The 20302-nt window shown below is 40.1% G+C and overlaps 1 protein-coding gene across 2 annotated transcripts in view; it reads left to right on the top strand.

Annotated features, from left to right (window-relative positions):
• Positions 1 to 846: 846 nt before the first annotated feature.
• CTDSPL (CTD small phosphatase like) overlaps positions 847 to 20302 on the top strand; it is a 67964-nt gene continuing 48508 nt past the window's right edge. For both annotated transcript variants that reach the window (XM_026051892.1, XM_026051891.1), the window contains exon 1: positions 847 to 1063. In XM_026051892.1, coding sequence (XP_025907677.1) covers positions 988 to 1063 — 76 coding nt within the window. In that variant the 5' untranslated portion in view covers positions 847 to 987. The remainder of the gene's footprint in view (positions 1064 to 20302) is intronic.

The following is a 20302-nucleotide window of genomic DNA, read 5'->3' as shown; positions in this document are numbered from 1 at the left end:
AACCCACGAGGGAAGAGAAAAAGCAGCGGGACTCGGCGCGAGGCCGCCCCGCCGCCACCGCCTCCCTCAGCGCCCCAACGGCCGCCAGCAGAGCGACCGTTGGCCCCACCCCCACCTGATGGCCACGCCCCTTTCCATTAGCCCCGCCCATCGCAGCTTCTATAAGTGGCATCAATAGCGCGTCTCACCCCCCAGTTAGGCCCCGCCCCGGTGAGGCTCCGCCCCCGCTGCGGCCCCGCCTCCTTGTTTACGGCGGGCGCTGCCCGCGCCCCCGCCTCCATGTTGGAGCGTCCCGCGGGGCGGAGCGGGGCGCGGGAAGGGGGGGGGGGGGCGCGGCGGGTTGTGGCGCAGCGCGGGCAGCGCGGCCCCTTTTCCCCTCCCTTCCGCCGCTTCCCTCCTCTCCTCGTCGGTGTCGCCGCGCGGAGCTGCCCGCCCGAGGGCGCGGAGGAAAAGGGGGAGGGGGGGCGGGATGAGATAAGCGGCGGCGCGGGCGGGTCGGTGCGCGGCGCTGCCGGGGGGGGTTATGTAGGCGGCGGGGCCGAGACGCGCTCGGCGGGAGGAGGAGGAAGAGGAGGAGGAGGAGGAGGCCCCAGGTGGATGCGGGGGGCGGCGTGAGGCGGGCGGGGGCTCCGCTCCCGCCGCGCGGGATTTTTTCGGGCCCCGAGGGGGGGCGCCTTGTTTTGGGGGTGTGGGGGGGTCGCCGTCGTCTCACCCCCCCCCCCCCCCCTTTCCCCCCTTTTCCCTCCGCGAGGAAATCGGCGCCTGGAGGCGGCAACGAGCGGCGGCGCCACCGGAGGGGACCCGCTCCCCCCCCCCCCACGTTGGTGGCTTCTTTCCTGGAGGACTTTATTTTTCTCTCTCTTTTTTTTTTTTAATTTTTTTAATTATTTTTAAATGCGATTCGTGTTGATCCTTTTTGAAAACAACCCGACCGCGCCGCGCACACGAGCGAGGGAAGTAGCCAGGTGAAAATCGCCCTCGGTTTCCATGGACAACCCGTCCATTATCACCCAGGTGACTAACCCCAAAGAGGAAGAGATCCTGTCCTGCGCTCAGGATAAAGGTGAGACCCCAATTTTTTTTACCCCCAATTCCCAGGAAATCGGGGCTCCGTCGCCGCTCGCTTCCCTTTGGCTCTAAGCATCCCCCTTGCCAGGCTGCTGGGATAGAGCCACTCTTATTCCTGCCATTTCCTTGGAGCTCCCTCGAGCTCCTTGCTGGCTGCACCCAGGAACTTGTTACAGCGTCTAAATACTAAGTCTACCCCGCGCTGGCTTAAATAAAACATAATGTGTCTGAAGGAGCGGGGATGTCACTTCCCTGAGGTTGTCACTGTGTGGTGCCCCAGGGGACAGACCCATGGTGGGTTTCTGGGGTGGCTTTGAAACCTCAGCTTGGAGGAATCCTGTTTTCCTTCCTTTTTGTGGAAAGAAAATAAGAAAAAAGGCCCTTATTTCGTACTCTGTGTGTCCCCTTTGCTGTTTTCCCCTGCTTCGTATTTAAGCGCAGGGCTGTGCGGTTGTTTTTTTTTTAATTTCCTTGCTGGAGGATCGCGCCTCTGAAGGAAATGTGGGCCACTTTTCAAAGTAGGAAGTGGGAACTCCTCTGCGGATAAAGAGTTGTTGCTTGCGCGCAGCGACGCGCTCGGGTCGTGCGCTGCCAGCTCCCGAATCCGAGGAGCCGGGGGAGGCCGAAGGAGCTGCCGCTTCGGGAGCCTCCGGCCACCCCTTCCCTCCTGCAAGGTTAGAGGGGCCTGGGGCTCTTGGGGGTGGCCCTGTCCCCATGGGTGTCCCCGTCCCCATGGATGGACACAAGCGGTGCTGGATGGGCAGAAGGGGAGCCTGGAAGCGACAGGGCTCGACTTCCTGGGAATCGGTTGTGACTGGGCACGGATTTTTGGAGTCACCCACTTGCGCTCAGTTGCCCTGCTTTGTTAGCACGGGTTTAAAAAAAGAGAAAAGGGGCAAAAATGGCTCGCGTGTGAAGAAGGGGCTGTGTGCTGGTGATGTGCAGAAGGTGGGGTAGTGAATGATCCAGATGGTCCTCTGGAAATGATAGGCTGGTATCTCTTCCTTCCCCCTCCCCCTCTGCCAAATTTGGTGCTTTTAACAGAAAACAACTTCCATTTTTGCCCTTGTAAATAGAGGCAGGATTGCCTTGCCCTCTTGTAAATAGAGAGGGGAGGCTGAACAGCGGGAGAAGTTGCTCCCTGCTTGATTAAAACTGATTTCTAATGAAAGCCTACACATAAAATGAATGATTTTGTGAATGTTGAGCTAAGAGCTATAGGGATGGATTAAAAAAATATTATGCCAGTAAAAGGCAGGGAGTCATTGCAATGCAAGATTATTTTTTCCCATTTGGTATAGGAGTTCTCACACAGATCTTCTGTTGTATCGCATATCATTCACGGAGTGATGTGTCCGTCAGGACACCTTGTTCATCTTGAGAGATTTCTGATGTTTTTCCCCTGGTTTGGCAACATCAAGTACGGGGTAGGCTACAGTAAATAAAGCACCAACATTGGGCACGTGATGTCATCTAAGACCCATTTTGGAGCAGATTTACATGGTACAATGCTCAGACATTGCTAGGGTCTTAAAGGCCTATCCTGCGAAGTGCTTTGCTGATATTATTGGCAATCAGTTGAAATTTTGGTGTAAAAAAGCTAGTTGATACAAACGGAGGAAAATCTTGACAGGTCAGAATAAGAGTAAGCATCCACATCAAACAAGTGGCTCCGTAACCTCAGTGAGTTGCACTGCGTGGACAAAAAATATGCCTATAACTTGCATAACTATGCAGTAACTTGCATAATATGCATTGTATTTTTGCTGCTGGTTTGTCTGCATTAGGGAGAAAATCACTGTGGTCTTCGTTGGATAGTAGGGGCTTCTTAAGCTGCCTATAAGCAAGAGTAGATTGGAGAAGGGTGGAAGAAGGGGACCGAGGGATTGAAAAGAGGAGAACCTCAACCTGGTTTTAATATAGAAGATAGCTTATTTTATGCAAGGCTTTCGTTTCTTTTTTTCCTTAATGGAAGTGCAAGATCAACTTTCTTTGTAACGTGACAAAACATGTTGTGTGTTGAGACTCTCTCAAATTGTTCCAAAGCAACTTTCACAGACGGCGAGCCGTAAACCTCAAACTTCCTGGGCTTGGAATGAGGCTGCTGGCTGCTCCTGCCCCTTCTGCTACAGGTTTCCCCTCTGCTCAAACTACTGAGCTTACAGAAAATGCATTTTGTACCTGCCTTTTGTGCCTGCAAATCACGTCGCCCACTTTTTTTCCCTGATTTCCTATCAGTTTTAGCAAATCTTCTGGTTATGGTGTGCTCTAAATGAGCCCAGAGTCGAGATGGTGAATATTGCAACAGCAGGGATTGTAAAATTCTTCATAATGGAGGCTTGGGATGTTTAAAGTGAGTATTTGCTACTAATTTTGATGAATCTGGGTGTTCTTGTGCAGAACAGCTAACAAATATGTGAAGACAAATTACTTCGTGATTTAACTAATACAGGTATTTGGGCTCATTTGGGCTTATGCTCTCAAATAATTGTGTAACAAAATAAAGTGAAGCAGCACTGTAATATATGAGCAAATGCTGTCCAGTTTGATGAAAACCTGCTTTTCCTCTGAGTTTCAGATTTGCCTGCAAAACCTGTTTCAATCAAAATACCAAATAGCACCTTGCGGTGTCAGGACTCGGTGGTGTGTTTGTGTGTCTTTATTGTTATTGTATGTTATTATTATATATTTTTTATTATACCTATATATTTGGTAGGACTATTCTTGGAGTTTCTTGTGTGAGTTGGACTTTTTCTTCTTTTTAACTTAAAAGCAGCTTTGCACGTAGCTGAGCAACTGCAAAATGCTTCATGCTTGTTGCTATTTTTTGTAAGCGATTATTTTGAAGCTCTTAACCATGAATTGAGCATTTGTCTTGTTTTTTTTTTTTGAGGCATTTATGTCTTGAAGGAACCTCATAGGTAGCCTATGCTTTTACCTAATTGCTATGCAAAGGTGCATGTCTGGCAAGACATATTTTCCCATAGTAATGGGGCAGTTATGTTTTCAGATAAATATTGTGCTTTATAAATTAAAATATGGCCTAGATAGTTTCTTGCTAATCCAAATATATTAAAAATGAATTCTTGAGATAAAAGAATTTGTGACAACTTAAGGGATTAGATATTAATACTAGCATAGAATTGTTAATGAATTTATTTTTAGCAAATAGTTAAAAATTTAGAAGGTTGGGGGAAAAAGACGATTTTGCTGTATGAACCGTTCCCTAATATGTTGCCACATGGTGGTGCACTGTATTTAGTTGTCTGTCAATATGAAGGTTGCGCATAGAAAGTTGTTACAATAGCATTTTATTATTATTTCTGTTTTTGCTCTGAAATGTGTATGGTGCTTCTGCTCCTTGCTGATTTTGGTCCCTACCTGTGGTGTTAAGTTAGTGCTGGAAAATAGAAACTTACTCGTACTGCAATAGTTGGAAACAATATCTAACTAATAAAAAATATTTTAAGCTCTAAGTTAATACAGATTTTAATTCTCTGTCAGTTTAAGTGAGAAAATCAGCAGTTCGTCAGAGAAAGAAGGTCATTTGGGTCTTTTAAAAATTTGAAGCATTCACAAGATGTGCAAAATGAAAATGGAGACACAAGTTTGCAAAAAGTGTTTTCTTAAACCAGAGACAAAAGTTAAAAATCTGGATCTCAACATAATCATTTTTTACAGATAAAATAAACTGTTTGTTTCCTAAGGAAATTACTTATTTTTAACCACTTGAACAATGACCTCTTCTGTTCCAGTGAGATTTCTTGGAAAACAGAGTAACAGTTAAGTCTTTGCACTGAATATAATGTAGGCAGTGTAGTAACTGATCTGTAATGGGGATCAGTCCGAAGAGGTATGTTTTCCTTTTTGACTTAAGTGCTTTATTTTGATCCTCGTAACTGATAAAAATTCTAGGGTATTTTCAGATTCAGAACTAAGCTGTAGTGTAATAATATTCCAGTCCTTTTAGAGTTAACAGTTATTCACGATTCAATTGTAGTGCTTAGTTTTCTCTCTTCAGATGCACCTTTCTAACTGTAAAATTTGACTGTCAGCTGAGCAGGAGTGTTCGTAAGTGCATGTTTGTTGTCTCTATATAAAAAAAAAAAAAAAATTTCTCTCGTGGTAAAGCAGTGGGAAAAAAAGGTTAAAAGTGGACCCTAAGCTATTACCAGTATTTTTAGTAGTGTACTTCCTTAAGGATTCTTTTCCACAGAGGCAAGAATTTTTGTCTTCCTCTCTTGGAAACAAAATTGAGAAGCACAAAAATAAGAGCAGTATTTATAATCATTTGAAATCAGAAGTACTTAGGATGCTAAGTTAAAAGTCTGTCTCTAGACCGCAACCAAAATAAGAGTCTTGAATCATATTTTCAATAAAACACATTTTTAAAATACACAAAAATATTTACAATAGTCTTTTCTTTGTCATTAATGCCTGATTGAAGGTGTTTTAATGTTCTTTCAGATGTTGTCTCAGTACATTTTTTTTATAATATTAACTACAATGTTTGTACTTTTGAGAGTAACATTAAAAAAAGAATGTGGAAACCACTCCAGCACGACATTGGAATGTGGACTCCTTGCAGAGGGTGAAGTTTTAAATCATTAACTAATGACATAGTTGTTACATAAAACCTACTGTATGGCTACTCTGGTTTCATGTTCCAGGGTGACTGTAGTAACCTGTAGTAACCCAGGATTTGATTTAAGGTAGCAGTTAACAGGCTGAATGTGCTGGCAGTAAAGTGAATGACAATTTGCATGAATCTAATATTCCATCAATATCTGTAAGCTGCAGCACTATCGTTCCTTCCTAGCTGCACGTTGTGTTGGCTTTCTATTTGTTTTAATGCAGTGATTTAACCTAAGTGTTCAGACGTTTAATATACCTTAAAAAAAAAAGTTGTCCGTGTGTTGTCAACTGACTATTCAGCAATGCAAGTGGCAACACCCTTTTCTGATACAATCAGTACAATGTAGTGTGGTTGCTGCTAGGAGCCCTTCAGAATTTAATATGAACATTGCAGACAAGCTCACAGGGAATTTGTGTGCATGTTTGGCTCTTAAAAAAAAAAGAAAACACTAAATGCTGCGAAAGTGAAAGTTAAATGAAACTCACTTACTGATCTGTGTTTCTTGAAAGAAATTGTACACCTGACACTTCATAGCCTATGGTTTTAACTATGAGAAGCTATCTCCATAATGGAGCACTTGATTTATGAATTTTACAGTCTTGTAGGAGTCACTTTCAAATACTGAAATGGCTGCAAATTAATACAAGCCCATACGTTTTGTGTAGGTCAGATCTTGAATATTCACTCTGTAAGGAAGTAGAGCTTTAATCTATGTTGATCAGAGTTGTTGGCCATGATCACTGTGGCTGATGCTCTGTCTATAGAGCAGTATTACAGTTGCCATTGAAGGTTCCATTTCAGGCAATCTTGGATTGTAAATGTTGACTATGAGACTGAATTTGTCCATTACTCATCCTCATCTTGTTTGGGGTAATTTGTATGGAATACCTTGAATTGTATTTGAAGCATTTCTGTCCATAAGACTTTTTTTTTTTTTAAATTATACAAGAAAAGCAAAGGTAAGAGATAGGTCAGAAAAGCAAAGGTAAGATATGTCACATTTCCAAGGGTCTGGCCCTCTTAAATTTTTACCCACTGCATGGACCAATAGTAGAGATTGTGGCAAGATCCCTTTTCTTCCACCTTCCTACCCTGAAAGCTATATATTGCTGAGGGAAGCTGGGAATGTGGTGGAAGGGATTTATTCAGAACTGCTGATGGAAGGGATTTACGGAGAACTGCTGATAGAACTACTAAGTGACCCAATTTAGATGGTGGAAGACTGAGTCTGAACTGTTGGTGAGGAATGATTCCTGTTAGAGACCCATCCCTGGAAGAAGCATGGCTGAAAAATCTCAGGGAAATGCTCGGTATCATCTGTGAACTCCTCACACGGCTTTTGCATTGAATGATGTTGAAACAGGATTTTTTAAATTATTATTTACTTTTTGTTTATTTTTAGTGCTGGATTTCCTAGCCAAGAGGCCCGGATAGGAGAACGTAGTAGTGCAGGATTTTTAAAGTCTTGCTGAACTTCAAAGCTTTTTGTAAGGGACTGGGGACAGGCGCAGAGGAAAGATGACGCTTGTGCTGCAGAGATATATTTGAGTTCTGTGTTAGAAATATCGATCTTCTGCAGATTCTACTTCTGATGGAGATTGATTGGAGCTTACTTGATTTTTTAATTTTTTTTTGGAGAGGTTAGGACATATAGTTGACAAACAGGGAAAGCATAAGCAGCAAAGTAGATCAGATGAAAATTTTGTTCTAATCAGTCAACTGTGATGCAATTTGTCCTTTTTATATTTCTAAAATGTTTGCTGTAAGATGGTCCTTAAACCAGAGTCTCACACAGGTTGTGCTTTTCAGTACCAGTTATTACTTTGTGATGTATTAGCGGTAAAAAAAATAATAACTTTAGCCAAATGGGTAGAAAATGTTCTCTTTGTGCTATTGAGCCTACTGAAATCTTGTTGACTTTGTAGTGTTTTATCACAGCTATCTCTTGCACAAAGTGCCACAGTTTATCCTTTTGGTAAGATAAGAAAAATATGCTTTATAAAAGAGAAACTTATATTGTTATAAGTGACTGGCTCTACTGAGAACTAGAATGTTTTTATTCAGATATTTTATTGTGAATTGAATTGCATAAAAATATGGCGGACTTGGACTCTGAAGAACTTGCTTATTTAAAATGTTTTTTTCTCCTTCCCAATTTGTTCCAGGGAATTTAAAAAAAAAAAAAAAAAAAGATAAAAGAAACTTACTGCTTCTCTCCTGAACATTAATTAGTGTAATTAAAGCTTGGAGGGTCATGGGCAAATAAGATCTGGGCTGTGTTTTGTACAGTAGAGGAACTGCAAATGAAGGCTGGCTGCTCTGTCAGAGCCTGTCAATGTTACCTTGAAAAACGTTTGTGCAAGTTCATGCTGGGCGTCTGTAGGAGACAAGCACCTGAGAGATCTCAACCTGAAGCTCCAGTATGGAATTGCTTGTTTGACTAAAATAATGTCCTCTTTCATGTCGGTCAGGTTTGGCTGCTACTGCTGCAGGATCTCCATATTTTCTTGGCAGAAAGGGGGATATTGATTTATATTCACCCCTATGCTCTCCCCGCACTGGCCAAAGTCCCTTGTTTCCTGAGTTGTAATTCAGGATTCCCAACAGGATTAGTAGAAAAATGACCCTTGCTTCCTTGTTGCCTGTAATCAGCAGTAAAATTTTCAACTTGCCTGTTTATTTCAGGATGGGGTTTTGTAAATCGGTCATCTCCCTCTTGTGTATCCCTGCTCTCCTGGGAGCAGGACAGAGAAAAAGGGAGCCAGGGCCACAGTTTGGGAGGGACCTCCTGGGGCATTGCAGAAGGGCTCAAGGTGGAGGGTCTTCAGCTTAAATCTTAACAGCTCTTTGAGAGGAAGCTGCTCCCACAACAGGTATTAGAGTGAGAACGTGCAGAGGAACCTAGGCCTGTTTCTTGGAAGGAATATTTGAAGAACTCCTGTATACGTACAAACTTTGTATGTAGTTGTGCCAGGAATGTATTTAAGAATTTGCATGCAGTGCTGCTTTATTTCTGTCTACAAACCTGTGGTTGCGCATATATATATATAAATATATATGCCTGAATACTTATGCATTTTCTTTGGATATATCTGCATACACATATATTAGGTCACTCCCTAGCTGGCAGAGTGCTCTTTTTGGGTTAAAATGGTGGGTGTGGGTTTTGAAGTCCTTCAGACTAAAACTTGCTTAGATTGTGAAGCTGGTACATTGGCAGGTTTTCCTAGTGAATGTTAAGAGGAAAGTGCTCTGCATAGGAATGGTCAATACTGGCGTATTCCTAGAAGATATTTAATCATTTGTGCTTGCTTCAGCCAAGCACTTTGAAAGGTTTAGTATCTGCCACCTGGAGAAGAAGGAACTTAATTGCAAAGAGCTCCCAAAGCTGTCATAAAAGGCTTACAAAATTTGTAGAGGCTTATGAGATTTCTCGTAAAGAAAAACAGAATGAAAATTGTTAAAAAGGTGCATGCATTAACAGTTGGATTAATGGAATGTAATGGTTTTCAAGAGAAACAGTTTAAATATTTTGGACTTTTGGAGTGAACCCTTAAGCTTCTCTCTCTCTATATATATATATATTTATATAATTTTGTCACTTAATGTATGTTGTCTGGGCTTTTCCTCCTCTGATCTCATGTTTCTGGACTCCAACATCTGCTTCTTTGTCCTCTGATGATGCTCAGAGGTGTGAGGAAGCGTGGGAGATGCTTGGCGAGGTAACTGACTTGGTGCTAAGGAACAGTGACTCACACTGTGTGGACAGGTGACCACTACCAGTTGACCAAAATGACATAGTATGTGTCTTACAAGGAGAGAGATTCATCATTTTTATGTCCCTCGTAAAATTAATAAAATAATGATCAAGGTCTTGCTTCTGATGCAAGATCACCACGTGAGTGGATATTATGCTGTATTGAAAAGGAGGAGATACGTGAAATGTTACAGCTAAAATAGCATAAACCTGCCAGGGCTTTTCCCATAGTATAATATGGCCTTCAGAATTAAAGGCAGAACATCTCAATTGGCTACAAGGAAGCGTTTGCTTAAGCACCATACAACTAACCTATCTAATCCTTGAGGGGATATTGCCAAAATAGTTTACCTGGGAATTCCTGAGGAGGATAAACTGACTTCATGTTGCGTTTATACTAACAAAAATACAATTACGAAGGTGCTGATTGTGTTTCAGTGTGTGAGCTGAGTGCCAACTCCCAGTAAGGAGGGAAGGGAGGAGAATCTATTTAATGTGTTTACCACTTGAGTATGAGAAGTATCTGGAATTGCATCTGTTGTAAACTCAGGACAACGGTTACCCTGTGGTGGATTAAAAACACCTATAAACATACGTGATGGAAGATGATTTTCTCTGCTAAGTTGGTTGTTGGCTAACTGCCAAGTCTTGTGACTTGTAAGATACGAAACTGTTTTTATTGGGAATTGGTGAGTTGAAAATGACCTTAAGTTTTGGAAGTGGAAACCGGTTATGTTGGTTGGGGAATTAAAAATAAAAGGAAAAAAAAGTACCAAATGCAATCTCTAGTGCAATTCATTTGCTGATTATCCGTTGATATAAACTGAAAAGTCTCAGAAGCAGGGGGTTTACAGCATAACTGTAAAACAATTTGCATCTTTGTAGAGATCTGCAAAGTGCTTATCCACAAAGGAATGAGTTTCTAAGTGGATTTGTTTAATCGGGTTTATCATGAGTACATAGCTGTGGGACTTCTCTTGCTCACATTTCAGAATTCCTTGCTTTCTGGAAGATTCCCTCTTGTTTTGAGATTAAAAATGCCTATGGGTAAATTTCATGGAGAACGAAAGTGAAACCTAAAGAAAGCAAGAAATGTTTTTTCCAAATTTTGGAGTGAGTTTAATATTTAAATGTTTTTGCCTCAAATTATGATTAAAAAAGACAATTTAATGCAGACTGTTCCCTTTTCTAGGCCTTTTTATGCCCAATAAGATATTTGAAACACTTTAACAGATTCTTACTCTCTGTATTGAAAAGGATGCTAACAGCTTAATTACGCTGCCTGTCCAACATTAATTAGTTTTAATACAAATAACATTCACTTTTGATATTATGACAGGGGGAAAAAATAGCAGACATGTTGGTGCCCAACATGTTACTCTTCAGTTGCTGCCACTTTTTCTCTTGTAAACATGCCATGACAGGAATGAAAAATTGAACAAAATGGGAAGTTGGCAGTTTTAAAACTGGAATCTGTTCAGGTCTTATTCCTGTATTTACATGTTGTACAGTTTACTGGTGCGTTTCATTATAAATTACCCTTTTGGCATTGGTCTGATCCAGGCAGGCATGCTCAGAGAGCATGTTATTTTTTGAAGATATCACTACCTTAATTGTTTCGGTCAAGATGGATTGTTTTTCATTCCTTTAAACTGCTGTTTAGTTTAGCTGTAATAGCGAAATATTTTGAATTTCATATTATAAAACAGAATTGTTATCAAAAGGAGAAAAAAATGATCTGTTTTACGGGAGAAAAAAAGCCCTAGATGCAAGAAGCAGAACTCTAGGTATTTCGAAAGCCCAAACACCCCTAGATTAATAAAGGACAATTTCTGTTAAGATACGAAGTGGTGCCGAGTGGCTGCAATGCCGCATTTCAAGCAGAGATGAGATCAGAAGGCAGCTTTGCTTTATAATGTCTGTTCAAAGCTCCCTTTCAGAAAATGTCCTAAATAGAAAGAATGAAACTCTGCCACTTCATTTTGCAATGTGCACTGTGCTAGAACGAGCCCCGAAGTGCAAAACTTAACATTGATGGTGCATTTTTGTGGTTTCATTCAAATACTGTTTCCATAGGGGCTTTGAATTCTTGTGCAAAATGGTTCCAATTCCTATCCTGCTACTCCGAAGCAAATTTTTTTTTTACCAAATTCTGTTCAAATAACACTTGCAGCGCTCCTAAATTGTATATCTAGAAATATTTCTTGGGAGTTTTGTGACACAAAACGTAATTCCCCTCTGCTCCTAAAGATAAAACAATAGTTAAAAAAAAAAAAAAGAAAAACCCATAGTAATATCAGCAGGATTGTAAGATGTGAAAGAGAAACTAAGGGAGAAAAGCTGGGATGTGGGCAATATAGTAACAACAACCAGAAGGGCATAGCACAGGTAACCTGGCACCGAGCGGATACAAAACACGCTCCCACACCTTGAGAATGGGAGAGGTTAGGGTACAAGATAAGCACTTATTTGCATAAAGTTTGTATTAAACATAGAAATAAAACTGTTTTTGTCTTGAAAATGGTCTTCAGCGTCTATGGAAGAGAATACAACCAGGCAAACACATAGCAGGATATACCAAGGCAGTCTGAAATTCAGCCCCATAAGGAGACTGTCTCTTTAGTTCAGGCTCTGGTTGTCTTGGGATGAAGGAATGTTGGAGTTCACAATGCACTTATGGCTTAGAACGTTGCTATTGTCAGATTGTTTTGTTATTTTTTCCCCCAATACTGCAAGCTTGAAACAAAATATTACTAAGTGATTCTAAATTATCAATTGGAGTGGAAATGGGAACTTGTTTTATATACAAAAAGACTCTTTTGTTTCCTAAAAATATCTTCAGATAATTGTCAAGCCAGTAAATACTTCTTTAGATTTTTTTTTCCCCCATGGGAAGGTGTGTTCTGCAGACAGTGTTTGTTTGATCTAGCCTTCAAGTAGTTAATGTCTTTATCTTATATTTTGCTAATAAGGTCAGCAATTTCTGCCTTTCGTGTGCTCACAGTTTTGAGCAGTTAAACATTCTGAGTGGGTAACAGCTTCACAGTTTCCACCTTTTTAATAGCAGATTTAGGTGATAGTCAGCTAGCCTGCTGTTGTGGAGTGTTTCACAGGAGTAAACAGACTTCATTTAATTAAGACCATATGTGTACAGTAATTGTGATTCCCAGGGAATCTGTATCTTATACTTTCCATTAAATAGCTGATAAAATGCTGTAGCTGTAGAAAGGAATATTGAGTCTAGAAAGCAGATGTCTTCGAAAGCAGTTTTGGTTTTCCTTTCTGTATCATCATAGAAGGCAATGCAACATTTCTGTAGGTTGGATTGCTTCCTGCTGCAACATCATAACCATTTAACACTGTATCTGATAAAAATTACTCTTTGCAAAAAACCTTTGGAAGCGCTGTTAAAAAAAAAAAAAAAATTAAACAAGCCATAGTTTAGAGTGGTGAAGCATCTATAAGTTTCTGTGTTATCTGTTCAAAGTCTGCATGAATTAACTTTCATGTAAAGCAGTGGCCTTGCATGTTGAAAGGGTGTTGAAAATGCGTGGATTAATAATTCATCCTAGTCAAAGGGAACCATGAGTATTTACTATAGAAAACCCATTTTAATGCTTTTTTGGGGAAAAAAAGTTATAACATTTAAAATACGTATCAGCTGTATAGACAGCATGAGAACTCCTGTGCTTAACCTGAAGTTACTGCTTTGACAATCTGTAGTATAAAAATTTACTTTAATGCTGGCACCCTTCCCTCTGGAAAGGATCCCTTCTATTCATATCGCTTCCCAGAGGTTAAATGAAGTGCTTGGAACAGCTACAGGAAATAATATCAATGTGTTTGTAAACCATGACCTGTCTTTTGGGTTGGGTGGCCAAATCTATGGCGTTTGTTGGTTGCTGTGAGGACCGTACGTGGTTTTCCCGGTGCTGAATGGATGGTGTCCCAGGGAATAACCCAGGAACCCTCTCGGTACCCGGACGCTCATGGCTCTTCGCTGTCTCTCCTGTCTGGTAGAAGTTTGTTCAGCCTCGTAGCCGGGCTGCTGTTAGCAGTGCTGGAATTCGTTTGGCAATGGAAGAAACAGAAATATTAGGTTTACATGGAGTACTTGTGCTTTTGCTGTGCTTTGTAGCTGGCCAGGAACCCATGTTCCTCAATTTGGTTGATAAATTTAGGAGCGGAGGCATCTTCCGTTGTGTTCAATACGTTGTTTGTGTTCACGGTGTCTTTTTTCTTTTTTCTTCTTTTTTTCTTTTTACTTGGAAAATGCCAATTTGAAGAAAGTAAGAAAGAATTTGAGGGAGGTGACCAGAAAATCACTAGGCAACATTATAGAGTTAAGAATCTTAAAATACTTTTCATGAAATAATCCTTGTTGTTCAGATGCGATGAGCATGGGATTTTTGTTGTGTGTGCCTGCAGCAAGTTGATGCAGGAAGAGCGGCACTTGCAGGATGCGACTGATGTCACCTGTTGCGGGTGACCCCTTGAGGATGCTGTAAATCTTATCCTGGAGGCTCCTTGAACGATAAAGAGGACATGTGAAGTTTGCCTTGACTTCTGTTTCGCACAGCCAAACCCAGATGATCAAAATGGGATTCAGAATCCTAACTTGATGATTTTATCATCACCTCTGCAGGTGATTCACTGATTTTTGGATGCACTGCAATGCAGCAAGTGGGTACGGAATTGAAGAGTTCTAGGGTTTATCTTGAGCTGCCTCTTCTGGAAAGGGGAAAAGAGGAAAACTTGACCAAAACTGTTCAACTCTTATTGGTGCTGTTCTGCTTTGCTCAGTTTAGCACCATGGGGTGTGGCAGTTAAAATGAGCTTTCAGATGTTTTTAAACTACATCCTGAGCAGGATTAGGTAAGTATTCCTCAGAATACTTCAGGTCCATCTGTGCTAAAGCTCCCAGAGCTGACCTCCTTCACGGGAGCTAATCGGTTCTTTGGGAAGAACAGAAGGGATTTGCAGAATTCCTCTGATTGTGGAAAGAACTGTGGAGTTTGCTGATACGCTTTGGACCCTACATTTATTTAAATTGCTATTTGTGGAAGTTTCGTGTCACACTTTCATATATCCCTTTACTTCATTGAAGCCAGCGCGACACCAGCATCAGCAGGGGCTTATTGTTTAGCCACTGTAGAGAAACTTCTCCTTGTGTCTGTTATGTAGAGAGCAGAACAATATAGAGAGCTATGCAAAGGCTGCATTATGCCAGCCACCTTTTGGGGGCATTTCACAGGTGCTGCAGATTGTTAGCAAGGCTGCCATTGCAAAAAACTGCAAGGGGTTTTGGTAAAATATCACCTCTTTTACTTCCTTCCCTGAAATCTTCTGTCTGCTGGCTGCCAGAGTGAGTAGCACCAACGTTTTTATATGTTCAACCTTCAGCGTTTCCCCAAATGCTTAGAAACCTATTTTAATTGTCTGTTTCCAAAGTAAATTACTGTGCTTGCAAGAATGTGGTTCTCTACGTCGAGGGTTTCTGTTTTGGAATGTTTTTTATGAGGAGCTGCTTTAACCAACTTTTAGTTTCTCACTTTTCTGAAATCTGCAGTGTTGAAGGGAAATTGATGGTCCTTTATGGAAGAGGAAAGAGCCTCATCTAAGACAACTGCTGAAACTCACTGTACGGAAGGAAACGTGGGTCAGTTGTGAGAGAAAGGGAAGAGATGTGATACTAGAGTATCTTGAGGGGGTTTGGATGGATATCCACTCTTTGATACTCCAGGGTACTGCCCAGTTCTAATACTGGCATAGATTTTGAGATGGAAATTTTCATCACAGTATTTTCAAAGTGAAAGAGCAGACCTTTGGTGGATTCCTGCAGAATCTGCACAGGTGCTGATTCTGCAATTTTCTTCTGCATTTATTTGCTCTGATTATAGCACCTTGTCCTATATATATAATTTAGATTGCAGATTCTTCAGGACAGGGTCACAGGTGCATCTTTGTGAAGTATCAAATTTGTCACTGTGAATAATGAGTGGGCAAATCCACCTGTACTACATTGCTCACTTAAGGAAGTGTAATAGATTAATGTCTTTAATAGCTTGCAATGGGAAAGGTATTTTTAGTGCTTCGTTAAAATGATAGATAAAAATCAAAAGTAGTAAGATAGTTCTACGTTAACGTTTATGTTATGGAAGCATAAATTTCCTGTGCCTGTAGCAAAATTAAATATTCATAGCTCTGAGATTTTGATTGCTTGTGTAATATTATATGGATATATAACATAAATTTTGCTTAACTTGTCCTTTCAAAGATTAGGGTCTCTGCTTCAGTTCGCTGCCAGCAGTGCCTAGTGATGCTGGTGACAGAGAAGCATTTGCAGAACTAAGCAATGGTGCCTGGAGCAGGTGCTCTGTGAGTACTTGTGTGCACCAGAGATCTGCTTGAAGCAGAAATACAGCAGATAGTCTGAAGCTAACCCATCATGTTAAATTTTTAGAGGCGACACTTTAAGGGTTGATGTCTTTGGTTGCGTTGACTTCATCCTTTAAGGAACCACTTTGATCATCTCAATGGTTGGCAGGCCTTCTTCTGGAATCGTATTTTACTTTCCTAATGTAAGTCTTCCTCTTTTTATGAACTTGAAGCTGTGATATTTTGGAATTTTGTTGCACCTTCAGCTATGTCCATCACTTGTATAGGACTCGGTCCTGGGGTAAGATTAAACTCACCTGCTTTACCTGCTGAATGTTCTCTCAGAATTTATAGCCAACATAAACTTTTGACATTCTCCCTTAGCAAACATTACATAGAGCAAGTGGTTGCAGGATTAAATCAATCTGGAAGCCCAGCTTTTTGTTTAGTGACTTGACTTTAATGATACTGTGGTACTAAGGATACAGCTTAGCTCTCTGCTGGAGTTAGACCCTCTTAAAATTAATGGTGGAAGTTGGCAATTTAGTAAATATTTACAAGGCATTTGACAATTAATGGGGTGCTAAACCTCTCCTCCCTTTTTTTTTTCCCTTCTCTTTTGTGATAAATGATTAATAGGCTGGTATTTTATTCTTATTGGCAAGCTATAGTGTCACGATACCTCTGCTATTAATGCTCAGTGAAGTAATTTAGGGGAAGGGGGTACCTAAGTGTTAAGGATCAGGGAAGGTAATAAAGGCTCATATTTCTGGAGGTAAATGCAAAACTGAAAAAAGGAGGGTTAAGGTAGGAAAACTAAAATTCGTGAGAGATGGAATAAAATTTGTACATACATTTGTCTAATGCAAAAGTTGGTTTATATTGAGAAAAAAAGATAAACTGGCTGTTTTGATTTGACAGTATCATTTTCCAAGATTTAAAAAATAATCGTAAGCTTTAATTTTCATCAGCATCAAAAATTTAAAAGAAAAGGGTGATACGTGTGCTTTTTAAACTGATGTTTTTTAACCCATTAGTGGTATTCAGCTGTTGTAAACGCAGTCTTAACTGCATGGAGGTGTGTGAAACACAGGGATTTCAGACAGCAGCAAGCGAGAACTTAGACCTTATTGGCAAAATGCCCTTTAGAGATTACATAAAACTGTTGTTATGAGACTAAGTAGGGATTTTTTTCTGGTGGTATAAGCATTGTTTTTTTGTTGTTTGTTTTTTTGTTTTAACTGCAGTAGATACGTTCTTATCTTTAAAATTGCCAAGACATGCAGAACAAGTGCATTTTGGGTACTATTTTTTGCCATAATTTCTGTTATCTTTATTTGTATCTGTGGAGGTGAAACAGTTTATGCTCCACACAGTTAAAGGTTCATATAGCCTCAGGAAGAATGTATATCATACTATTTAATTTTTATACTGACATTTCATCAGAATGCCATGAACCTGAATTTTAAGGATAGAAACTTTGAAAAGCGGGGATAGGTTGCAGTGCAGAATTGTCCTGTTTAAAAAAAAATATATATATTCCATATATATTCCACATGTATCTCCTGATTAAAATTTTGCCAGTTGCATTTATCTTTCATTAAAGGAAACTTTACGTGTTGTGGTGTCCTTAGTTTTATTACTGCTAGAGCAGCAAATCCTTAAGAAACTTGATTTTATTTTTATTTTATCATGATAACAAATGGTTTAAATTGTCTTATAAACAATTTGATGTTTAATTTGTGGTTGGGCTTCCCAGGTTATCCAGGCATTCGTCTATATTACAATCAAAGATGCATTTTTCTGATATTGTTGTGGGACAATATGAATGTTTCATTCCAGTGTTCTGCTTTAGGGTTAACATATCGTTAAGCCCCGTAATAGGCAGCAGTCTCTATTCTCCTGCAGTGAAATAGCAGGAGAGAGTGCAGGGCAATTTTTTGATTGTTTTGTTCAGCACTAGTTAAAATATAAAAAGAGCACAAATCCGAAAGTGGATTAGCTGGTTAATTAATGGTTTCTGAAATGGGGTGGAAGGGCCCAAACTGAAGTATATCAAGTAATATTCACCTTCATGGAGCTACATTATTATTCTATCTTGACTAAAAATTGCAAAACACTGAATTTTAGCAAGAGTGGTTATCCATGCAGTCAATTTTTGCACAATTTGAGGGCAGGACTTTCCTGATTTCTAAGCATATTTGGTATACTGTAATAATATATTGTGCTCTTTGCCACAGATATGTGCAACTAGTGTTTTTCTGAAAACACAAAACTGGTAGATTAACCTTTAAAAGAGACTGTTGTTGCTTTTAAAGGCAGGCAGTTAATCTTCGACAGCATATTTCTGAAGTGTTGCAGAAAATCGTTTGGTGCATTAGCTCTGCTGCACAAACCATTGCCAGGGTTTGTCGTGGGGCTCTGCTGAAAAGCTGCTGTCAATGATAGCGCTGCCGAACAGAAATAACAGCTGATCGATGTGTGTTATCCGTAGAGCTAAGTGCTTGGCTTAAATGGAATGAGATTTATCAAAAAAGTCTTTCAAATACAATGTGACAACTGCCGCGGGCCCTTCTTATCTGATTGCTTCCTAGTGGATGTTTGGCTTTGTTTCTGGACATAAGTTACAGTGTCATATTAGATGGAATTAGGGTAGTATTTCTTCTTTTTTTCTTTATGTGGTTGTGCCTTTAAAATGTGATTCCACCTCGACTGGATCGTGGTTTTTTTCTCTTCTGTCTGTTCTTTCATCAACACTGTAATTCTTGCCAGTGACTTTCCTGACTTGAAACCTGTGAGAGAACTCCAAGATACTGGATGATCTTCTAGCAGTGCTTGGCAGGGGAAGTGTTTAGTGTAAAAGCATTAGGAAACCCAGACTTCTGAGCTAGGTCCACGTGTCAAGAGGAGCTGCTGCAAAAGTTGGGTCTCTTGGTGTGGGAAGTTGGGATGTGGTCCTCAAAGCCAGACATCCTCACCTGGCAATGACTAGGGAGTGATTGGCCTCTCAGTTCCTAGGAAAACATGTGCAGGAAATATGATTAATAATGATTAATTTCCAATGTTGCCTATAAAAACTGCATTTTTAATATGCATGTACTTTTCATGGAACAATAAAGGACTCTGTCCCTTAAAAAACAAGGATCTTAAAAGTCGCTTCCTAGAAGTATGTCAGCTCTGATCTCTTAGCAGTCATTTGTTATTTATGATTTATCCTTCTCTTTTTTTTTTTACTGCCTGAGCAACCTGTAGAGAGGCCTGTGTCAAATGTTAATCAATTAATTGTCACTGTTGCTTTTACTGGAATACATATTAAAAAAATCTCGGGATGGGGAGGTGAGTCACCATCACCAGCGAGTGAAATGCTGCGAATGGACCTGCTGTCATTTCATTCATCACTACAAATGTTACTCTAGTGATTTGCTTAGCGTGTGTGTACGTTTATTTATTCATGTATTTGAAGAGATTTAAGCGTATATGTAACAGTTCATAGTCTGAATTTAGCATCACGGTAGAAATCTTTCTGGCTTTAGGAGACTGTTTCAAGTTTGAGGAGCTTCTTTGTTAGCATCGTTGTGTGAAGATCATGATTATTGCTTGAAATGTGATGGGGAGGTATTGGTGGAAATTTGCCCTCTTAAGCATCCTGAAGTGTGTGGGAAGAGGCACTGGCCTGAGCATCCATTCTCTTTTCTGTTACAGATTTTATGTGGACCTCTTGAAGTCTGCTTTTATTTATACTATTCTATTTTTTATATATAATTTTTTTTAAGTTTTCCATTATTATGGACGTTTAGAAGGCTAATCAGAAGTGGTGCTTTTCTGATCAGAACAAATCAGAAAAAATAATGAAAATCATGGTATTTTTCCCTGTCCCTTTAAGGACATGTAACACTGATTAAAGTGTTGGTGGTCAGTTAAAGTTCTACAAATAGGGAAAACATCAATGAAATGCACGGACATCTGTGCATTGTATTTATTTTGTGTGTCTGTGATTTTAACTTATGCTCCAGATTGTCTTCAAAGGGGAATTAAGGAGCAGTGGAACATTGGGCTGAGTGTTTTTAGTTCCTTTCTCCCTCTGTCAGGCATTTAGTTGAGAATTAATTTTTTTTTTTAAGACTTTTATTTCAGTGCGGTTGGTCATGGAGTGGAAACATTGATCTCAGTGACAGGCTTCCTGAAGGGAGCTGTGCAGCTCGGACAGAGAAGAGCATGGTCAGATCCTCATTTGATCTAAAACAGAAACATGTCCTGTTGAGAGCTACTTGCTACCTAACTAGTACTCTTTCAAAATTGAAAATAAAGCCTAAAATAGTCTTGATAAATGAAGCAGCCTCTCCCAAAGATTAAGGTACATCTTATAAAATCATATGCTGCATTTAGACATAGGAAGACTTGATGCAATAATTATTTTGGTGTAAAACAAATTGTGTGAATTTATCCATGCTCTGTACATATTG

Source organism: Nothoprocta perdicaria, unplaced genomic scaffold (assembly GCF_003342845.1).
Source record: "Nothoprocta perdicaria isolate Ctin4 unplaced genomic scaffold, notPer1 scaffold_80, whole genome shotgun sequence".
NCBI lineage: Eukaryota > Metazoa > Chordata > Aves > Tinamiformes > Tinamidae > Nothoprocta > Nothoprocta perdicaria.
The sequence above is the reverse complement of the archived record's forward strand: the minus strand, read 5'-3'. Positions and strand labels throughout refer to the sequence as shown.